Below are 24112 nucleotides of genomic sequence, written 5' to 3'. Positions count from 1 at the left end.
CTTAAAATGGTACTGAATACATTTCGACTTGTACTTGAATACATATTTTTGGATGACTACTTTTACTCTTACTTGAGTAATATTATTTTGAAGTAACGCTACTCTTACTTGTGTAAATCTTTCAGCTTCTGTTTATTTTACACATCCTAGGAATTAAAGAATCTGAGTAGGCCTTCAACGTGTGTCATATGAAGTGTAGATACACTTTTTTTTTTAAAAACAATTATTTACTTTCTAATTACGAGAGTATTGAATTATTATGATTTTAAGTTCTGACTCTTTGAGCGTCAACAAATCAAAGGAAACAACTTGCTTCTTGGTCCAAGCCTGGAATCATGGAATCAGTCCTGAATCCATATATGGACAGCACCGCCACTGCCACGCCCGACACAAGTCGTCATTTGCGGGTTAGTTGCACGCTCCCTGCCTGCCTGTCTACCAGGAAGTTCAGGAACTCGGTCACCGCCCAATCCGCCCCCCTACGTCTCGACTATTGTTGGAAAATAACTCAGCGAAACCATCGACATCGAAACTTTCAAGGTAACATTCTCCCCACTCTTTTTGACCTCCTGTTAAGTCCGTGAAACTGAAATTTCTAGTCGAGGGAGTTGAAAGAGTGGAAAAAGTATCGCGAACGCAGCGAAAAGCTAGGAAAACTTTAGAGGCGAAGCGTTGTCATTCCTCCATCTTGAAACTTTCCGAGCAATTCTTATTGGTAAATTAAACTTGCTCTTTGAAGTTACTTTTGACGTCATCGTGTTTGAAGATAAAACGTTTGAATACGGACTTTTTGAAAGCGCTTAAACAACCCCGAAGTTCGGCATTATTTATCAAACAGTGTACTGTGGTGTTGTGTCGCGTTTGTTTGTCTTCTAGCATTAGCTTTAGCAAGGTGACGGTTTGGACGGTAAAGTACGCTTGCAGGTAAGCTGAATGAATATTAAGGACAAATTTAAACCTGTCGAAATTTCAAACTAAGATTTCTATCGTTTTAGTGTCAAATTTAGCGATTACCTTTTTAGTGTCAACTCTCATTGTTAAAGGCCACACAGGTGCTATTTAAGCCTACTGTTAGCTGAAGTTTGACCCACCCTGCTTTGCTCAGTATTTTTGCAAACTTTTTTGTTGTTTGTTTCAATGTTTAGTTTAGTAGAGAAACATTGCTGTTAGGTCCTTTTTTCGGCTCAGTGATTGGCGGATAGTATGTTTGGAAGATTTTTAATTCACCTGAACCTCAAATTATTAGAGGTGGGAATCTTGATGCACCTAACTATTCGATTACGATTCAGATACTCTGATTCGATTAGAAATCGATTATTGATGTAGCCCTACGCGCTTTTATTGTTTTGTACATTTGTTCCAAAATTGTCCAAAAATCCTCTCATACTAAACCAAACTAATATTTCAGTATCAACAGCAAAAAACAGTAAATAAAATACTCAAGTCCTCATTCTGTATCAGCAGCTTTTAACTACATTCATTTAATTTAATGTTGTGAATCAACCGTTAAAGTTGTTAAAATTGCTCCCGTTATTCCATAATTTACCTTCTGTCTACTTTCGACATGTCAAAGTTTTAAAACTGTTTAATCATTTAAAGATGGATTCAAGTCAAGATTTTGCCCTTTTAGGAGTATTTTAGATAACATGTTAATTAGGTTCGCTACAACAGAGCCTTCTAGGGAAGTGTACTGCTTTAAAATGGCGGCTGTTTACTAACACCGGCGGGTCGTTCATTTTGCATCTAGTTCTCTATACATGTTCTAACACCGCCGTCGTCTGTCATTTCACATCTAGTTCTACATATATGTGATCTCTACTGTAGCTGTATGTGGCAGTATGTTTGTAGCAACTAGCAACTGGGCGTTGTTTGTAGCAGCTGTTTTTTTTTTTTTATCTAGCGGCATGAATTGAACATGATATTTACTCTCGGTCCGTTTCTCGTTGTGTCCCGAAGACCGCGCTGACTGTGTTTTAGTTCCGCTTTACGTGGTATAATTCAATAATCGGAATTTGGATGTTTGTGAATCGTTCTCGAATCTTCCAAAGTCGAATCGCGAATAATCTAAGAATCGGAAATATCGCACACATCTACTAATTATCGTTAGTTGGACCAGAATATGATCATTATCACATTCACTGGCATTGAACTGGGATGGCTGGTGTTGAGTGATCATGTTGTCCAATCAATTTTGACTGGGAAATTTAGCAGCGATAATTCAATCGAATGGATTGTACGTCTGGTGGCGTCAGTGGCACCCAATGTGTTAAATGCTGTGGCATTGTGGCAACTAAGCTTCTTTCAAGTCTTATGTCGTGGGTTTGGTATAAAGCTTTATAAATCCTGACCTGATAAAATGTTTTGAAACTGAGAAAGCGCTAAGGTCAATTTGTCATGTAAATAAAAATATTTATCTGTAAATATAATTGATGGGGGTAAGTAATGTTCTTTCTTTTCCATTAAATTAAAACAGATGTGACCCATGACATGGTTTGTATACCATAAACATCAAAATATCTTGATCATTCAGATATTCACATGAAATATACAAATGTTTATTGCTGCCTCTTTAAGCCTATTCCAATAATCATTCCATGACGCATCATTTATCTGGCATTAATCAGCTCTTTATTACTCAAAAATAGCATCTCAGACCTTGCATTATTGTTGAAAGAAGTCTTTAATCATCAGGTTACAGTTACCTCCAAAATGCATACAGTCACAATCATTAAAGTAGAAAGTCATTTAAATATCTCACATTTAAGACATTCAAATTCATATATCTTAATATATATATATATATATATATATATTATGTGTGTTGTTTTTTAACGTTGATTCAGTTTCAAAATAACATTTCCAAAAAAAACCCCTCACCTCCTAAAGTTGAAATTATGTTTCATCTTTTGTGATTTTTGTTTCTCATCTTAGACTTGCAGACATGACGAGCATCAACACACCTAACATTAATTTCAAATGGGACCCAAAGAGTCTGGAGATCAGGACTCTTGCAGTGGAGAGGCTGCTGGAGCCCTTGGTCACACAGGTAATAATAGCGCTTTTTGTTGTTTATCATTCAAAGGAAAAAGTCAAGTGGTCAAGTGTTCTGAATGGATTTCTAAATCAGTATACAAGGCTGCAACATTCCTATAGGAGACATGAATTCGCCTGCCCTTCAAAATAATAGTTTCTAGTGGTTCTGTCTCTAACATGTTTTTGTCAAAATATGTGGAATATTAGTTTATTAGTGCTGGCTTGGCTCACAGAAATTGCACTTAGATATTAACCATTAGTTCTTTCTGTTGTTCACACATTTTGTACATCATAATCTGGTCTCCATGTATGCTGCCCTTGTTCCACGCTACCATTCCGTAGTCCTGCTGCTGCCAGTATCAGTCACGATTGGACTAGCTAAAGCTAATAACTGCTAAACTCTATTTCACATTTCTCTTCCGTGTCAAGCGCGTAGCTATTGTTTACTTTTGTGTCATCACTAAACAGTTGGCTTCTTTATTGTATTCTCATCATAGGTGACAACTCTTGTAAACTCGAGTAACAAAGGTCCATCTAACAAGAAGAAGGGACGTTCAAAGAAGGCTCATGTCCTGGCAGCTTCAGTTGAGACTGCCACTCAGAACTTTCTGGAAAAAGGAGAGAAGATTGCAAAAGAGAGTCAGTTCCTTAAGGATGAGCTGACTGCTGCAGTAGAAGACGTACGCAAGCAAGGTATGTTGGAAATATTTTCTTCACATTCTGCTCATGTCTTTTCAGTCTTCCCCCAGTTGTATTTTCAGTAAATCATAAAAATACCTTACTTCATAGCTACTAGTAAACTGCAAGACTGGCACTGTTAACACAGTCGTAGACACTTCCCACGGTATTAACATTCATAAGACTGTAGTTTTATGAAAAGAGGATATGAATCTATTACGGAGGCATCAGGATACTACGTCAATAGTGAGTTAGGCAGGCAGATTTTTTTTCTGAGGCAAATGTGGTTTGTGGACTACCTCTGTGCAGATGTTTTGCAATCTAGTAGTTTGAACTCAGATTGAAATCACGTCATGTTTCCTTGTTACAGTTTGTGAGTCAGAAAAAGAAAAAAAGGACACTATTCTAGTCGGCATGTTTTTTTTTTTCTCTCGAAATTTGATGTACGTCACCTTGCATATAAGCTTTCAAGACACTATCCGTTGATCTATTTATTTGCTTTGTACAGCTCAAACTCAAGAATGTGAGCTGAATGGTGAAAAGTGACTCAACTCACTTCACAGCAAGCAGCAGTTTGGCTGATATAATTATAAAGACACATCATTTTTATCCTCTGCGATCGACACTAATATCACTGTCATACTGAGAAGCTAGAAGATGTGTAGACATCTCATTGAACAATATGTCTTTCACCATTTTATTTGTCATATTGAGCAAAAAATAATGCCTTTTAGTCTGGTGCTCACTGGCGCTATCCGCTGAGCGAAAAAAAAATTGAGACCGTTTGCTGAGCAGAGAGCTCACGGTGCACATAATTTTCGGTGAGTTTTCTGCCTCACGAGGTTTTTGAGAAGAATACCTTACATGTTTGATATTTTTTACCTCATGCAAAGCTTACGATGTGTGCACTACTTTTACTACTGCGTGCCCTAAGCAGAAACTCGGCTTGCCGATAAAACAATGGAAAAATATAATGTTGAATTTTTAAGGATGTTTTCAATAAAATATGTTTACCTGTTTATGGTCGGAGATACCTGCTTGGATAAGAACATAAGGTTCTGTGTAATTACTGTAGTAATGCAACGGGTAAAGAAAATAAGCAGTTGTTACTGGTGACATTAGCTTTAATTTTGTCTTAAATGGCTCTTTTCTGGTGGGTTTCTTTTTCAGTTGTATACTTAACACAAGATGGGACTTTTCAAATATAAAAGTGACAGTCTTGTTATGGCAGGTTCCAGTTCATGTAAGCATTTACTCTCGTTATCTGTTAGCTGTTTTTGCATACTGTGACTTGAATACAATCGTTATCTCCATTGGAGGTGACAGCTGCGGTATTGTGTCTTTGTTCCCTCAAGATGCCCGGCAAGTTAGATGTGTGCCCCCGTTTTAGCTATACTCTCAATACTTGGGAAGTCGCTGACATGTGGTTAGTTAGCCTGTGTGACACCCACTTCCCAGTGTTGTTACTGTAGTTGCAGTTAGCTGTCACAGGTCTGGAATGTGAGTGCTGCGCTTGTGCCTCGTGCTTGCTGTCAGCTAGGCTATGCTGCTCAGCGGAGCGTGACTGGACTGATAATGTGACCATTGAAAAGCCAACATCCCCTCCATCCCCTGGATTCATGTAACCTTTTCCACCCAGCTGTGACCTGCCAGCTGTTAGAATGAAGTAAAACATTGATGACTTTATCAAGAAATGCCGCACACTTGTTGGATGCACGTGTCCCAAGGGCTATTTGTTCCCGATATTTAAAATTTGAATCGGTATTTATTTCACTTACTAGATTTACCGTCATTTCTTGAGCATAATAAAATATTGTGTCTAGAACCCCCCTCTCCAGTATTCACTAGCGGTTTAACGTTTCACATGGACATGGCAATTTCTTTCTCATAAAATGTATTACTAGCATAATCGAAGCACTACGTGCGAAAAGTATATTTATTATTTATCAGTAGACTAAAGCAAGTGGATAAATCCAAAGTTGTCTGTGTACATTGCTCCATGGAGATCTTGTATGAAACGTGTCAAAAATGTTAACGTACTTCAAACGAAACCATCTAGCAATAACTGTTGCGTCTACACTAAAATCAGTCTGATATTGTCACTGCAGCTATATCTACTACATCTTTGCTTTTTGCAGAAAATATGATGAGTTAAACGTGTACAATGTAGGATTTGCACTTCAATTATTCATGAAATGGCCATAATATTTCAATAGACATAAAAAAACCAAACATGTTTTTTGGAAATATTTCTAAAATGGTTATCAATGGTTAAGCTGAGATTTTCCAATTTTAAAAGACTGAACGTTGCAAATTTGTTTGTTTTGCTTCCGTGTTTATCATTCGCCATTCACGGGACCAGTTTCCAGTTTTGGTTGGAGTTGCCACTGCTCTGTATGCCATGTAAACTAAGGCTGCGACAAACAGTCTAAATTATGTCTACCACTCCAGAAAAAATAAGTTGTTACGAATCTTAAATGATTTAAGACAGTGGAATTGCCGCGTGCCACTTAAAGTTCTTTTCCTGAAGATTCACCAATGTGAAGAGGTATTTTAGCAACCCGAAGGGGGTGGGCATTTTGTGCTAGTCAATACAGGTAGTCCCTGTGTTACGGCGTCGCCGCCGACTTTACCATGCCGGAGTCTCGTTTTTTTGTTTTTTTTAATAATGTTGACTTTGTTTTGTGATGCATGCCTTTATCTTGGCACAGGAAGTTTAGAGCAGGTAGTACAAATGGCACGCGAGTAAGAGCGCATATAGACGCGAAGAACAACGTATTTGCGCACAAGAAGAAGCGTGCACGGGCACGCGCACACACAGGGAAGAGCACATTTGTTCCCACGAATAAGTCTCATAGCCAAATGAGAGAGAGGGGAAAGCCTGCAATTCCACGCATACATTTGTTGCTTGTGAAGCATCCACGGAGGCAACACCTGTATATAACCTTTTCTACTGTATATTGTACGTTTTCAATTGTGGTCAAATACTTGGGGCGAATTTATGTGATTGTTTTTGATGATATGCGGGCGCTAACTGATAGATGCTAATCGTTTGTGTGGATTGTTATTGCTGTACCAGCAGGTAGTTATAAACGCAAATTTTAAATTGCTGTTATTGAAAATGAAAGTGATTTGATTTCATTTTTATTTTAGTTAAATTCTGCAAGCTGAATAAAGTCAGCAAACCACATGGACCTCTGACATTGTCATTTCTGAGCTTAAGCCCACTGTCTACCGAGGACTTGGCTCCAACATCTTGCCAAGGACAGTACAATGACATATCATACATGATTTTGGATAGTTATTTTGAGATTTAAGGGGGATTTAGGGGTATTTGAAGGGTTAATTCCGACTTTTGCGGAAATTCTGGTTCCGTCGTTAGTGTAGGAACGGAACTCGTTCGTATCTTGTGAACTACCTGACTGTATTATGATCTATTTGCAGTACCTTTTTCGGCCACCAATCCTACATTGGGCACCTTTAATCTTTCTAAACAAAAAAAAAATTTCTCGCTGCCTTCTCATTGTGAATAAACTGAACCTAATACTTTAAGAAACTGAACCGAACCATCATGACATTTAGTGTACTGTTGCAAACTTACACCTCCTAATATTTACTCAGATACTAAAATATAACACTCTTAGACATGATATTTTTGGCAAATATCTGGTATCATACTTGAAATTAAGTTGATTTTTGAGTAAAGCTTTCTTTTCACCATAAGACTGTCTGTCTTTACTTGCTTTTTCATCAGTTGACTAGTGATGTCAACATTTTACAGATTTATAATCTTGAATGTAATCTGTTTTTGGATTTCATTCACATTCACAAAGGCACTCAGTTCCAAATGCTGAAAAACTGTATCACAAAAAAAACATGCTTTTGAATTAGCATCTTCCTCTATTAATGTAACCTATTGACAGATGAACTGATGTTCATAATGTGAGCCGACAAAGCCAATATGCGCTCAGTCAACCGCATAGGCCAATGTAGGACAAGTTGTGGTGCTGGACAAACAAGATTGCTGGCCTTTTGTCGGAGTTTTGACCTGTCGCTTGTAATCGGATATTATATTAGAAATATTACAAAATATATTCCAAGATAAAACATGTCTCCATGTTCTTCGTTGTGCGCATTTTAATTTCCTGATCAGCTCTCTAACGCATTAAAATAAGATACATGATATGCTGACTCATTCAATGTGAAAAGGAAAAAAAAACAAATGTCTCTGCCCTTGCATGTAAAATGTTGATTCCACAGTTTTTTTAACAAGTTTAACTTTCCTTGACGATGTAGGCTTCCTTCTATTACCATCTCAATATGCTATGGTGATATATCAATGTCACACATAAGGTTCCCAATTTCCAAGGCAAGTGTAATTAAAATATTACAAGAGTAGAAGTGCTCATAGTTATTTTCCATTTCAAGGTGATTCAATGAGGCAGGCTTCTGGAGAATTTGCTGAAGATCCCTGCTCTTCTGTAAAGAGGGGCAATATGGTTCGAGCTGCCAGAGCCCTCTTGTCAGCAGTCACACATCTCTTGGTGCTGGCAGACATGTCTGACGTCTACAAACTTCTGGTCCAGCTTAAACTGGTAAGTGAGACGCCATGAGATCCATTTGTTGATTTTTCTGTTTTGCATTTCATACTGAGCGGACCATTGAAGGAGTAAGGACAGGTGCTTCAGAGACACAAATATTTCTAAACAAGCTCTTTTATATTGTCTTAAAAACATCTGATTGACTGGGTATTAAAACTGTAAGAAGAATTTCAGTTTTTAAAGCATTACTATTATTTAACTCAGGTGGAGGACAGTCTTGTGAAGGTGCGTAATGCAGGAACAGAACAAGAGTTGGGGATCCAGTACAAGGCCCTGAAGCCGGAGGTGGACAAGCTGAATGTCATGGCAGCAAAAAGACAGCAGGTACGGTACAGTCCTTATTGTATAGCTTCTGGCTGTATTTTTTTATTGACATGGAGTTTTATCACTTCATTTAGGAGTTAAAGGATTCTCAACACAAGGACCAAATGGCTGCCGCTCGCGGTGTTCTCCAGAAGAACATCCCCATGCTGTACACAGCATCCCGTGCATGCCTGCAGCACCCCGACGTGGCTGCCTACAAGGCTAACCGTGACCTCATCTACAAGCAATTGCAGCATGCAGTTTCTGGCATCTCCAATGCCGCTCAGGCCACTGCCACAGAAGACTCTGCACTCAATCAGCCGGCAGGTGGTGGAGAGTTAGCATATGCCCTCAACAATTTTGACGTAAGTACAAGTGGTTGATGAATGATAGCCAGTTTGCTTGTGCACCATGACTTCCATATAAAGTGAAAGTATGTTTATTGGGAGGAAAACACTTGGTCGCCAAAAAATTGCAAATATTGGGTCGATTGTTGTAATTTTCAGAACACCTGACCAACTTTATCTTACCAGAACTAAAGTAGCCCGCATCATAAAATTTTCATTGACACTATATTTAATTCTATTTTCTCTCACTTTACATCTTATTTGTGCATTAGTGTCAATTTAATCCGCGAAGTAAATATTCTCATTTGTGCATTATCAAAACCAACTGGACTTGAGTGTGGAGCAGACGTTTGTCAGCAGCAAAAAATGTACAACGTAGATCCTAGTACAGTGGTACCTTTACTTATGAAATTAATTGGTTCTGAACGTAGTTTCATATACTGAATATTCCGTAAAGACGCATTTTCCTTGCGAATGCCCTTGTCCGTTTCAAGCACCCCCAAATTCAGACATAAATCTTTTATAAAGCACAAAAATGCATCAAAACATATAACAAATACCTACATGTTACATTTTGATTATTGCACGATACACAGGGCGGCCGTGGCGCAGTTGGTGGCTGGAGTTGTCCTTCGACCGAAGGGTCAACGGTTCGATTCCTGGCTATGACTGCCGACTGTCGAAGTGCCCTTGGGCAAGGCACAAACAACTTGTTTGCAATAGGTTGCCAACCCCCAAAGGGTTGGCAGCGCTTTGCATGGCAGCAGCACCATTGGTGTGTGAATGTGTGCGTTAAAGGGTAAATGTGTGCTAATGTAAAGCGCTTTGGGCATGGTAACCATGTGGATAAATTCGCTATATAAGTACTGTCCATTTACCATTTACACATAAAATGAGTGTTGAGCTTAATGTATAAAACAAAGAGTAAAGAAAAAAAAAAAAAACTTAATGTACCTTATGGCCCGGGAGGCGAATGAAAAGGACGCTGGGGTACAAAATTACACATACCGTAGAGGTCCATCTTTGCCAATTGGATGCCAGGAAGATGCGAGGCAATAGCCACTGGCAGAGCAGCTTATAAGTATTATATGTTCAGTAAACTCTGGAAGCTTCGAGTAGCGGCCCGTACCGTATTTATCTAAGCTAACAGTAATTTTAAAGATGGCTTAATATGACCTGATTCAGATTTAATTATGGGTTTAGTCAGTGATGTCTTAAAATTGGGAAACATTTTGAGTTTTCTTTTCTACTGTAAAAGCAATGTTTATACATCTTACTTTGAATCTTCTATTAAAAATCTTAAGATGTTTCAAAGATGAAATTCTGAGGAGTGAGTTAAGTCATTTAATACTGAAAGTAAGTTTTGATTAACTTCAAATTCAAATAATCAGGTCATTTTCGGCCAACTGCCCGTTTTTTGGCAAAAACCTAGTAATTTAGAAATTTCTGCGTTCATATAAAAAAAACCAATTCGGCTTTTACGTCTTTTATTTTATAGAACATTTCATTCTAAAAACGACAAGGGCCGGATAGCCACCAGGACGTACTGAGGAAATAGTTTATAGAACATTTCAATCTAAAAACGACAAGGGCCGGATAGCCACCAGGACGTACTGAGGAAATAGTGACATCGGAAACATTGTTTGCTTATTATTCGATTGTTGCAACTTTAACTGACGTATTTGAGACCATATTCATGAAACTCTGTATAATGACAATGATAAAAACAAACAGCAGCATATAACACAGAACCCGTAATTTGATGTTGCGTGGGGTGATAATAAGCCATTTTGATAACAAAATGTTTAGCGTGTTAAGATAATTACCTGATTGTCAATTAATTCTAAAGATGTACTTTATTCTCATTGCAAGTTCAAACCTGTTCTAGTGTTGATTAGCTATTGAACCATTCAGCAGAGCGTTGCATTACTTGCTGTGTTGCTCCCAGTAGGATGTTTTTTTACCCTCTTGATTGATGTAAACTGTTTGGCTGTCACTTGCGTACACATGTACTGTATATGTAACACACTGCTTGATTACTCATAGGAATTTGCAGGAGGTTGCACTTAATTGGAAAGTATTACAATAAATCAACACAAAAACATTTTAAAAAATGATTATGGGAAAAAAAAAAGTTGATTAAATGATGAACTGAGTGCATTTCTATAAATACAGATTAAGACAAATTAGTCTGGAGCCCAGGTTTACTACGATTAGTGGCCAGGATTGTAGTTTAGTTTGATATCATGTTCCTCTCCTCTATATGATATTTCAAGTGATTGATAAGGCTGTGTAGGGTAAAATTAATAGATGAGTCAGCCCAACCTCCGCCAGCACTGCAACCCCATTTTTTGTCTCTGATGTTGTTGTTGCCATGGCAATATTGAAGCGGAACCAGAGGAGGTCACATTAGATGGAATGCGGGGGGGGTGGGGGACGTGACTGTAATCGTGGGTGCTTAATGAACTAACATTGTGACAGATAAGTAATACACAATGGCATTTCCCCCCACTTCAGAAACAAATCATTGTGGACCCCCTGGCGTTTAGCGAGGAGCGCTTTCGTCCATCCCTGGAGGAACGTCTTGAAAGCATCATCAGTGGTGCTGCCCTCATGGCTGACTCTTCTTGCACACGGGATGACCGCAGAGAGCGAATTGTGGCTGAATGCAATTCAGTGCGCCAGGCTCTACAGGATCTGCTTTCTGAATACATGGGCAATGTAAGTACATTTTTTTTCTTTTAAACCTCTCACTGATAGCACTACCAACTTCATGTTATTGTTGCATTGACAATATGGGATTAAAAAAAAAAAAGTTTGACATCTATAGTGTTTCACGATTAGTGTCAATAACCTTTGAAAAACATAGCACTTGTAAACTGACAAATCTGATTTCATCGTTTTCATGTTGAAAAGCAATTCAACATTCATGTACCTGCCTACTTTGTGGTTGTTACATCCCCCTTCAACTGGGCTAAGAGGCAGTGATCATGCAAATGCATTTGTATCTTAAGTGAGCTAGACTCTGCACCTCAGCTTCTCTGAATCCTCACTCTGTGTCCTAACCCTTCAACTAGTAACCCTTCAACTAGTATGAGAAATTGTGGGGAATGCCAAGTCAGTTTCACGAGCAGGAACGTTACCATCTATAATCGAATGAAATGAACATAAGTGTCTCTATTTGAACGCTTGGTGCCAGGTGCAATAATGTGCTGTTCAATTTACCATGCCGCATATCACTTTTTTTCCCCATGACTGGTGGCTGGAGGTACTCTTTAACATGAGGCCCAGCTAGATCCGTCAGAAATCATTTCCTGGCTGAAAGAAGCCTGGATGCTTTATGGACAAATCGAGCAAGTACTGTTTCGTGTGAAATGGTGCTTTTAAATGGTGTGAAACCCCCCTGACCCTGACCCTTTTTTTTTTGTTGTGTTTTGTTTTTAATTTCAGTACATGGGGATACATGGCAGCATATACAGTGGAGCAAATAAGTATTTATTCTACCACCAATTGTGCAAGTTCTCCTACTTGGAAAGATTAGAGAGGCCTGTAATTGTCAACATGGGTAAACCTCAACCATGAGAGACAGAATTTGGGGGGGAAAAAAGGAAAACAGAAAATCACATTGTTTGATTTTTAAATAATTTATTTACAAATTAGAGTGGAAAATGTGAGTGAGTTCTAACGTAGCTCCACTCGTTACCTGTATTAATGGTACCTGTTTTAACTCATTATCGGTATAAAAGACACCTGTCGTCAATCTCAGTCAGTCACACTCCAAACTCCACTATGGCCAAGACCAAAGAGCTGTCGAAGGACACCAGAGACAAAATTGTAGACCTGCACCACGGAATTATCAATAGGTAAAATGCTTGCTGTAATGAAATCAACTGTGGGAGCAATTATTAGAAAATGGAAGACATACTAGACCACTGATAATCTCCCTCGATCTGGGGCTCCATGCAAGATCTCAGCCCGTGGCATCAAAATGATAACAAGAACGGTGAGCAAAAATCCCAGAACCACACGGGGGGACCTAGTGAATGAGCTACAGAGAGCTGGGACCACAGTAACAAAGGCTACTATCAGTAACACAATGCGCCGCCAGGGACTCCAATCCTGCACTGCCAGACGTGTCCCCCTGCTGAAGAAAGTACACGCCCAGGCCCATCTACGGTTCGCTAGAGAGCATTTGGATGATCCAGAAGAGGACTGGGAGAATGTGTTATGGTCAGATGAAACCAAAATAGAAATTTTTGGTAGAAACACAGGTTCTCATGTTTGGAGGAGAAAGAATACTGAATTGCATCTGAAGAACACCATACCCACTCTGAATCATGGGGGTGGAAACATCATTCTTTGGGGCTGTTTTTCTGCAAAGGGACCAGGACGACTGATCTGTGTAGAGGAAAGAATGAATGGGGCCATGTATCGAGAGTGTTTGAGTGAAAATCTCCTTCCATCAGCAAGGGCATTCGAGATGAGACGTGGCTGGGTGTTTCAGCATGACAATGATCCCAAACTCACAGCCAGGGCAACAAAGGAGTGGCTTCGTAAGAAGCATGTCAAGGTCCTGGAGTGGCCTAGCCAGTCTCCAGATCTCAACCCCATAGAAAATCTGTGGAGGGAGTTGAAAGTCTGTGTTGCCCAACGACAGCCCCAAAACATCACTGCTCTGGGGAGATCTTCATGGAGGAATGGGCCAAAATACCAGCAACAGTGTGTGAAAAGGTTGTGAAGACTTACAGAAAACATTTGGCCTCCGTTATTGCCAACAAAGGGTACATAACAAAGTATTGAGATGAACTTTTGGTATTGACCAAATACTTGTTTTCCACCATGATTTGCAAATAAATTCTTTAAAAATCAAACAATGTGATTTTCTGTTTTTTGTCCACATTCTGCCTCTCATGGTTGAGGTTTACCCATGTCAACAATTACTGGCCTCTCTAATATTTTCAAGTGGGAGAACTTGCACAATTAGTGGTTGACGAAATACTTATTTGCCCCACTGTATGAAATGGGGGGGATCAATGTGAAAATTTCCGGTCGGGATGTATTGGACAAATCAAACGCTTCTTGGCACCTATTTAAACAGCAGTAAACACGAAGTCAAATGGTCTGTTTTTTTTTCCCACCGTTTTTCTAAACCCAGATATTATGGTTCATGGCATTTTCTTACCTTACTTGTCTGGTCCTTTTCTTTCTTCTTGCTTTCCGCTATCCATCTCGTGTCTTGATGTGAACTATTATTTTTATCTTATAAAAAGGCAGTTGAAGACCAATGTAAAGAGTTGTAGAGATAAATATAAAAGCGAAAAGAAAAAGTTTTCATTTTTGGAGGGGTAATATATTTTTGTTGGACAACAATCGTTAAATCATAATTTTGCACCCTTGGACACTTTTGGCGCCGGCAGTCAGCACATAACACTACCTAAAGCTCATTTCTAATACTTTGCTTGTAACTTTGAATCAGAAATTCTGACCTAATTTTTTTTTGTCACAGTTGTGTGGGTGTGTGTGTGTGTGTGTGTGTGTGTGTGTCTGTGTGTGTGTCTGTGTGTAGTTTTAGATGAATGTTTCTTCTGATTGTTTGCATTATAAATTAATAGTGGTTATGTAATGTAACCAACACAGCCACAAATGGAGAGAGGCGATGTTGTCGCTAGAAGTGCCACTTACGATGACTTCAATTTTGACATATTGTCATGACAATTTGGAATGGAATGCGTTGAGCGTAAATGCTTGTGCCACTTTTTTAATAAAATATGCATCTCTAGGTCTCTATGTATGTAGGGATTTTGCTATAATAGAATGCGGGTTGGTTAAAAATCTCATACATGTAGTGTACAGTATGTTAAAATGGGTCAGAATGCATTAGGAAAAACTCGACATTGCTTGGGGTGTCGTCCAAGTCTCTATATTGGGGCCATATTTCAATCTAAATGATTTAATTCATCTTCACTCCTAAAAATCACTTTGCAGGTGACACAAATATACAATAATCTACAGTATTAAAAAAAACTTTTCTAAACTGTAAACACTGAACTTAATAAGATGAAATTTTTAATACAAATGTCAATAATATCCAAATTGAAGTAAAAATCTTTTAAGTTAGATGTTTTCTATCTAAATCTAAATTTATTAATGCTTATTCCAAATTTGCAGTTTTTTTTTTTTTTTTCTAGCACATCGTTTTTCTCTACAACTTGCTGACCTACTATATATAATCTTACTACCTGCACTCAACTACGCCGATCCTTTGTCAAAAAATAGTGTTAAACATTAATCACTCCTGTTATTCATACTTCCATGCAGTAAGATATTTGAAATTTATTATAAAACAAGCACGTACAGTACTGCTCAGAAAATTAGAATATCTTGTCAGAACAGCAGTCTTCCCAATGATTGAACTCTTCTGAGCCAACCTAAGGCTCAGGACACTTTATCAGGTGTTTTAAATATGTATGTATGTACGTACGTGTGTGGCAACAGTGTACAAAACAAGCTTTTCACAGTATTCTAATTTTCTGAGTTTTTTTCTGCGAGTGTCAATAAAACTTGTTGCTTTCATCTTTTATGTTGCCCCAAAAAATACTTTGTTCTCTATTCTAATTATTCAGGTAGTACTGTATTATAACTACATTAGTTTGATTATTTTTAGAGAAATTGCGATACTGTTTTCAAAAACACTCTATATTTCATCAGTTATTCGGAGCAGATATATTAATCAGATGATAAATGAATAAGCTGTGTTTAAGATGGTTTGGCATTCCACCAAGGGCCAATTATACAGTCTGTACAACCCTCACTACATTACCACATTGGTAAACATAGAAGTAAACTCGGGGCAACAGCAGATACTTAAACTGTTACTTAAGAACTTATTCTCCCAAAGTATACATAATTTAGACATTTTGCTGTGAAATGAAACTTGCCACATCAAAGAGAAAATGTGACAAGATAGGTTTTTCTGGCAATGAAGTTTTGAAGAAAAATCTCTGTGTGGGTGAATTTACAATAATGAAACCCCTAATATCCAAGAGCTGATTGTTCTCAACATGCTATACCATGAACCCCCGCTACTTTGCGCTTCAAACTTCGTGCCCTCAGTCAATTGCGATTTTTTTCTTTTTTTTTCTCCCCCAATTAAACAAATGAATAAATAACCACAGTGTTTCATAGAGCTGTCTCGATTCGATCACGTAATCCCTTACTCTTGCTCCTGCCGCTTTTTTAAGTCAAGCAGTGCACTGGAGTTGTTTATTGAAGTTAATGATGATTGACAGACGTAAAGTTGTGATGTTGCCAGCGACGCTTTGGAATTGAAACTTCAAAGCAAGGCATCCGTCAATCATCGTTTAACTTGTTAAGCAGTTGCTGCGGCAACTCATTGTGTGTGAGAAGCTTGAGCAGATTTGAGTGTACTCACTCAATGAAGCATTTAAAAAAGACAAGCATTTTTCAACTTTATTCTTGTTTAGAAATAATTTGGTGGGACAGTAACATGTTTAAACCTTGTTATAATTATTACATTTGAAATGTTTAATCACAATTTTATTTTTTTTTTTAATTTGGGGAAAAAATAAAAGAAACATGTCTTATATGTATTTATATATGTAGATTTCCAAAGCTAAATCTGAAAAAATACAATAAACATTTAAAGATTTTTTTTTTTATTTTTTTTTTATGGGGGCTACTTTGCGATTTTTCACGTATCATGGCTGGTTTTGGTCCCCAATAACCGCGAAAAACGAAGGATCACTGTACTTGTACATTTGATGATGAAACACACATTATGGCAACATTGATGCCACTTTCATTAGCCTTATCAATCAGCAATTTTCACTGTCCTCTCAGCATCAGTCGCAGACATTAGTTATTCTTTTATGTTTAGGAAGTGACAAACTAATTGAAGCAGCTTGCAATTTTGTTTTTTTGCATCTGTAAATCCAAGAGAAAAATATCAGAAGTAAAAATGTAAGTTTGATGGAGCAATCTTTAATGGGACTGCTTTTATTTGACTTACATTTGCCATGACTTCAAAAACATTTGGAATTCAGTTTCTTTGAAACGTCAAGCTTTGAATTAAATACAAAATTCAACATAACAAACTTTTGGTTCACTGAATATCAAGCTAAAAATGATAAGCAATTCTCTTTGAGAGTTTACTTAGTATGCCTATCTCTCCAGGAGCTGACCAATAAGCACTGCTTAGCTGATGCTTCTTTTGCCTCTAGAGGAGTTTCATTGTACATTGCTGGGAGTTAAATGTACCACAATCTTTGCCATTAGCACTTTCACTGTAATCAGATTAAATTGTTGTCCATAATTCCCTGGAGAACCTGATATTTTTTCAGTTTTTAAGTGACTCATGTAATAACTGTTGTATCGTAACATATTCTTTCTTTGGATAATTGCCAAGTGAACTAAAGTAAAATTTGAGCATTCATCAGGTACACTGTTATTTTATTCATTTTATTTAAAAATATACTGTATGTTTCGAGGATTTTTTAATGATGGCACATCCTATGCACTATACAGATATGAAATTTTACATTTACAATACAAAAGATGCAAAGCATTCATTTTACATGAAGATGCTGGGAAAGAGAGGAAGGGATCCATTTCCTTGTTTTTTTTCCTTTTATTTATTTTTTTTACCCGGCAGGATAGGGAGCTAGAGGATGACAACGAAACGAAAACATTTTACAAAGAGCCAAAGTGCAGAGGATGCATATTTCTACAAATGTTGTGGCTTTTCAGTCACATGGTACAACCATAGTTTTTAACAGTGAACTGTTGATTAGTTGATCAAACTGTATTGGAATGCCATATAATCCTCGCTTTTGTTGTACCGTAAAAGAATGTCTGTTTCCTGGATGGCACTTTCAAACATGCAAGACGGATAGAAGGTTGTTGTAATAGCAGTGCGAAGCTGAAAGAAATCAAAAGTAGAATCACAGCAGTACCTGCTTCAATTTGGAACTCATTTTTCCATTGCACTTAAATAAAACAATTTTTGGTGTATAAAAACACTCAGAATTTATCGTCGACATCTCATAACAATATGCTTCCACACTGACACACACGTGTATTTGGATAATAAACCAAAATTTGGTTGGCAGGGAGCCACAAATGATACCTCCTGGCTGTCTCTAGTCTAACTTGGGTGAAGTGGAACATTGATCTATCACTGGTGATGAAACATTTTCTCAACATTTTCCCAAGTTTAAATTGGACAGCAAATTGTAAAATTTTCAATGCAAAACTAAGTATGTTGACAGTTAGCATTCAGCATTTTAAAAGGTCAGAAATGTTCACATTGGGCATTTGTTTAATTTAAACTAGAGTTTTTACCCTCCATGCTCAGCATTATATCCTCTGTGGTGCTCTCCTTCACCCTGCCCCCCACCACCAAAGTGAGCACAAAGTGCGGAGCTGCGGCAGCAGCTTTAGTCTGATGCTAATGCATATCCTCTCCCTCCTGCATACAAATGTGTCCTGACCCAGGCTTTCTGTTTGCTTATCACTTGATCTCCATTTGTTTTTAAGGTATTGACCACAGGTTTAGACTGACACAACCGGTAACTGTCATAGTATAGATGTGTGCATGTTGTCTGTCTCTGAATAGAAAGTTTTTCATAAAAAGACTCACTTATGCGTTTGTGTGACATAGACTTGGTCTAATAAGAACTATATTTGTGTCTGAACAAGGCAAATATTGCCGGATCACTGGTGTGGGTAACAGAATATTTGATTCTTTTGCCTTGCCCTAATTGGTTTAATCTTGGGGCTGTCAGTCCTGATTAGTGTGTTAGCAGTTAAGAGCCTCGGGAACTGGGAAAGGTTTGATTTTCAGAATAAAATGGTCCCTTATCTGCCATGTGCGCTATTTATTAGCCTTTTCTTGTCTCCATTCACCAATGCAACAACAAGATAGCATTTTTAAGAATGCACTTGCAACCTTTGTCAGAATCAAATAAAATAACGTAATTGTATTTTTACAAAGACGGCATTAACTTTTAGTTTTGTATATATAGCTCTCGTTAGAGGTTTACATCAGAGTTACTATGAAGATGTAATCTTTCGAATAGATTCCCCTCGGAATTATATCTTATATGTATATATATATATATATTTTTTTTAAACTGTGATGGCAAGTGTTTTATCCCAGAACAATTTATCCAATTTATAGTTCCAAACGAGTGTTTGTTGCCTTGTTTACAGTGCCTGTGATGTGGTTAAGAACTGATTTGAAATTCCCTTAAAAAGAAAAACACAATGTTTCAACTTAATGTAGTTTGCAAAGGGTCATTTGACTATTTGCTTTGTGCTGAAAAAAACTGACAAGGTGGAGACAGATCTCACATTTGACGCGTTTAAAATGATTGCCCCTGCCTTGTACGAACAACTTCCATTCATAGAAAAATAAATGTATGCCTATGTCTACGTCACCTTAATACTGTCATATCTGTCATTGGATCAATAAGCATTTTTCATGTTTTTTTTTTTTCTCCAAATCCCAGAAAGTAGAAATTCCTTTTTTTTTTTTTTTTTTAATTCTTTTTTTTTTTTTTTTTTTTTTTTTTTTAAACATGATCTGGAAAACGAATTCAAAAAGCAAACCCTGTATCATCAAATGGTCAAATGGCAAAACGTTTGCCATAGAAATAAATTAAGAGTTTACACTTCACACTCTTTGTAAGGCAGTTGCTGACACTTGCACTGCCCGTATCCGTTAATGATCACAAGTGCGCCTTCCTCATGGCTGGGCTCATACTCATTATAGGGCACCTGTGTAGCTAAATCTGCCATTGGCTGCCGCTGCTGGGTCCTCATCTGTCTGCGGTTCTGAATAGCGGAACAGTGGCGTATTCGGCGCAGGGTTGGGGGGCAGCACTTCCGTGAGATATATACAACAAATATGATGAAAAAGAATGAAAACAGAAGAGCCATAGTTCCCATAATAACCCTATGAGTCATAACAGTGTTGTCCATGATAGAGAAGTCATCTGTCACCGCTGCTTCTTCCATTGCAGTGGTGGTTGCTTGAAATATGATAGGTGTTTGTGTTGTGGTTATTGTGGTTGTTAGTGTGGTAAAGCTCCCAAAATCCTCTGCGTAGTCCTGCGTCGGGGTTGGCTGCATAATTCCAAAAAAGGAGCTTGTCATCTCTGCAGCTGTGGTAGCGTCTGTGGTTGTACTAGTGGTCTGGACAACTGGTGCTGAGAAATTCTGACAAAGTTGGAATCCATATACAGCATCAAGAATTTCTTCACCTTGGGCATATTCGGGGCTATGGCAGAGAATTGAATGTTCCCACCTTCCCTTGAAGCTGCTTAGCCAAGTGGCTAGAGAGCAAATCCTTTTGGTACATTCCCAGAGGTTGCTAGACAATCCAACAGTACTTAGGGACTGCCACATATCCATGACTTGGGCATCCAGACTACTTAATTTGTTGTTATCCAACAATAATATTTTCAGATTTGGCAGCGTTTGAAAGACATCAGGTGTCAAGACACGGATCTCATTTCCTGTTAGGTCCAGCTTCTCTAAAGTAGTCCAGGTCCATTCCATGCCACAAGTTATGTTGTTGATCTTATTCCACTGCAGGTAGAGAAATTGGAGGCCAACGAGGCGTGGGAAATGGGCCAAGTTGATCTTTGTCAACTGATTGTGCTCCAAGTGGAGCTCTTTGAGTTTAATGAGCCCAGCAAAACCATTTCGTGCTAGACTCCTTAGACGGTTGCTGCTCAGGCCAAGGTATTCCAGGCTCCGACAGTCCCAGAATGCCCGAACAGGTGTGGTACGAAGTAAATTGGACCGAAGGTGGAGTATTTGGAGCTTTCTTAATCCATGGAACAGTTCTGGTTCCAGTGCTGTCATCTGATTGAAGGACAGGTCCAAAATCTGCAGATTGATGAGGTGAATGAAGGTTGTATTTGGCAACTTGGTGATACGATTGGAGCTCAGATTGAGGTCCTTCAACTTGTAGAGCCCTTGAAAGGCATCTTCTTGAACTGTTGTGATCTGGTTGTGGTCAAGGTGTAACCAGGTAAGCTGACTAAAGCCGTAGAATTGATCTGGGCTGAGTTCAGTGATACTGTTGTGCCGTAGTGAAAGCCCCAGGGCCCCTTTGTCCACACCATCTGGGGGTGCCTGTAGTCCTTGGGTGTCGCAGTAGAACTGCAGGTCCTCACAGCGGCATTTTTGAGGGCAGGTTGTGCATGATGCAGAAGGCAGCAGGCACACAAGAAGCATGCTGATCATATACAGACACAGAGCCGCTGGTGCAGGTCCCACCAATGGCCACCTTGAATGAAAACCTGAATGGATTTGAAGATAAGAAAATAAGCATGGGGAATGCGGGCAATGTGGGGAAGCTCATCAAAGATAATTGCTGAGTAATCAGCAGTTTTTCTAAATTTCTTTCCATTCTGGTTTCGAAAACCAATTTTCAACTTTTTGTAACCAAAATGTTGAATTAAACTTTTTTTTTTTTTTTTTTTTGCAACTTTGTACAGTTTTACAATAGTGATCTGACTGTTATGATTTCATTAAAAAAATACACATATCATTTATACATTTAGAACGTTTAGACACGTCAAAGGTAAAATAGATGTTCTATATGCAACCACCCTGCATAAAGTTCTCCCATTATGCACATCTTGTGTGGAAGGCTGTAGTTACCCTGTTTTTCAACAATCAATGCAATCAATTAATTGATATGCTAAGAATAATCTGTCATAACTAAAATACACCCTTTACATCAAATGATTTGCTTGACCCCCTAATATATTTTTGTATTATGCCTCTGTCAAATCTAACCTTGCTACATTAAAGGGACACATCCTGTGGTGCGGTTGTATTATACGGTTGTTTCTACCAATGGGTTGACGAATGTGTGTGTGCTGTCATTGGATAAGGAAAGAATGGAAGATTTGTGCTGAAGAGATTTCATCTCTACTGCAGTTACTTTCCTTCGCTGTTCTTAACAAGACCTTTCACATAAAAAGAAGCAAACTTACCCATTCTTTTGTGCACATCGGAAGCTGCATTCAACTGTCCTTGTCCGTTGCAGACTTTTTGAGCATCCTCATGGAAGAAAAATCCAAAGGGAATGAACCTTTTTGGAAAAGCGCAAAATGAACCAGTCGCTTTTGAAATGAAGCAATACTGAGCCCACGCAAAGGAGAGAAAATATAAATTTCCATGTCCCAGGATGTTAATTCCAGTTTTTCTTTGCTGTCACATAAAATCCAACAAAGCATTGAATTGTCCTCTTTCTGACAAATCCTTTCTATAGCTGATATATTTTTTCAAGTTGAGCAGTTAGTCCCTGTGATTCTGGAAAAGGTTCTTCCCCTCCCTTTAGTCTTTACCCTTTTCTTTCCTTTCCTCTGCAATGATGACAGATCAGCTGGTTACTTTAAGATCAAGCCTTTTCCCTTTCATGGCTTTAGTCCGCAACCCTTAACTTGTTGATGGCATCCAAAGATTTTGCTCTTGACGCTGCCTAAGTCCCAACATAGCATCCGCAGAGCCGTGAGCAGAGCCCTCATCTGCTTGCTGAGACGCAAGGAGAGAGGGGCGAAAAAAAGCCGAGCGGGGAGCCAGGGATATTATTCTGGGCTTTTTGTTGCAGCCACTCACTGCTACAGAGTGGTGGCAGCCTGGCGTCGACCATCACTACTCTTTCTCTCTCTCTTTTTCTCTCCCACTCACACAACCACTATTCGCTCACTCTCTCGGTCTCTCTCACTTGCTCAGTCGCTTGCTCCCTGCCTCATACCACTGCTTGTGTACCTTCAGTTCTCTCTTCCACTCCCACTGCTTCCCACTGACTTGTCATGAACAGAATATTGATCTTTTGAATGTGTGGTGGCCTGCTATTCAAAGGACTCATACCTGAGAATTCTTGTATGCTAATGAGACTCTGTCTGCAGAGGCAGGCAAAATATGAACAACATTGCTAAAGAAAAGTGTTTCAAGTTTTGGCCTGAGTTTCTTAATGCTAAGAATATTCATTTCAATGCTTCCCTACAAGATACAATACCAGTTGAGAAATTGCATTTTACAACCAAATACAGTAGAGGTGCAACAATTAATCGACTAATCGATTAGCAAATTAATCGACAAATATTTTGATAACCAATAATCTTTTACGACCTTCTTCACCTTAAACTTGTTTAAATACTTGAAATTATAACATACATATAACTTCTCTGTTGTAAATATTATCAGATTTCATTATATTTTTGTTAAGTCAAAGTAGGACATGACCAAAAATCTGCTTTTACTTTGGAAACAGCAGTTCACATTTTTGCCATTTTTCGGACGTCTTACTGTCTAAACTAACTTTTAATAAGGCTGCAACAACTAATCGATTAAAATCAATTAAGAAATTGCCAGCAAATTTGGTAATCGATACATTTGTAGACTACAGTTTAGTCAGGAAGCTGTAATAAAATATTATTTTTGAAGGAAATAGTAATCCATTCTGTTTTCACTGTTACTTACTACATGCCTGAAACAACTTCAAAGTAAATTGTGAAGGTGATTAAAAAAAAAAAGAAATAAAAAAAAATCCGATTAATCGGGGATCGCTTATGAAAATAATCGTTAGTTGCAGCCCTAACCAAACTTTTTTTTCGAAATTAGAATACGATGAGCTGAACAAACTTACTAACCCTGGCAAGTGTAGAGCGAGAAATTCAAGGTAATTGACTTGGTTTCTCGGATCGGACGCCGATATGGGCAAAAAAATGCGTATCGGTATCGGATCGGCCGACCCGGAAAAATTCCGATCCAGACTTCCGATCCAGTTTTTTGTAGAAAATCTGGTCCGGGTTTTCCAGTGCACTGAGTTACATAATCCATTCCAGTTTTTGCTTCGGTTTCCCCAAAATCCGGTCCGCATTTTACGCACACCTTCAACACACTACATTACCGTCTCCCAATTGACTGAGAGACTATCGGTGAAAATGTCAGCTGTGTGGGATTATTTCACTTTAAAAGGATGACAAAGACGAAGAGGCAGAGTGCAACATATGCCACAATAAAGTCAAGCGTGGTGGTAAAGCTGTAAGAAGTGTTAACACAACCAAACTAATCAAGCATTTATCGAAATACCACCACAAACAATAC

At 38.4% G+C, this 24112-nt stretch overlaps 2 protein-coding genes across 3 annotated transcripts in view; one reads left to right on the top strand and one right to left on the bottom strand.

Moving 5' to 3' along the window:
• The first annotated feature begins 392 nt into the window (after positions 1–392).
• Positions 393–24112, top strand: part of ctnna1 (catenin (cadherin-associated protein), alpha 1) — a 54701-nt gene continuing 30981 nt past the window's right edge. Inside the window, exons 1-7 of one of the 2 annotated variants that reach the window (XM_057849952.1) lie at positions 393–540; positions 2932–3046; positions 3531–3726; positions 8140–8306; positions 8517–8636; positions 8711–8980; positions 11480–11683. In XM_057849952.1, the coding sequence (XP_057705935.1) occupies positions 2942–3046; positions 3531–3726; positions 8140–8306; positions 8517–8636; positions 8711–8980; positions 11480–11683 (1062 nt within the window). In that variant the 5' untranslated portion in view covers positions 393–540; positions 2932–2941. Of the gene's footprint in view, positions 541–634; positions 925–2931; positions 3047–3530; positions 3727–8139; positions 8307–8516; positions 8637–8710; positions 8981–11479; positions 11684–24112 lie in introns of those variants that run through there. The other variant, XM_057849953.1, reaches the window with a different exon arrangement.
• Positions 8616–22625, bottom strand: lrrtm2 (leucine rich repeat transmembrane neuronal 2). The gene is made up of 2 exons (XM_057849954.1): positions 21994–22625; positions 8616–21291 (listed from the first exon to the last, which is right to left on the bottom strand). Exons 1-2 carry the CDS (start codon positions 21995–21997, stop codon positions 19649–19651), a joined length of 1647 nt encoding a protein of 548 aa, XP_057705937.1. The 5' UTR covers positions 21998–22625; the 3' UTR covers positions 8616–19648.

Source organism: Corythoichthys intestinalis, chromosome 11 (genome assembly GCF_030265065.1).
Source record: "Corythoichthys intestinalis isolate RoL2023-P3 chromosome 11, ASM3026506v1, whole genome shotgun sequence".
In the NCBI taxonomy this organism is placed as follows: domain Eukaryota; kingdom Metazoa; phylum Chordata; class Actinopteri; order Syngnathiformes; family Syngnathidae; genus Corythoichthys; species Corythoichthys intestinalis.
The sequence above is the reverse complement of the archived record's forward strand: the minus strand, read 5'-3'. Positions and strand labels throughout refer to the sequence as shown.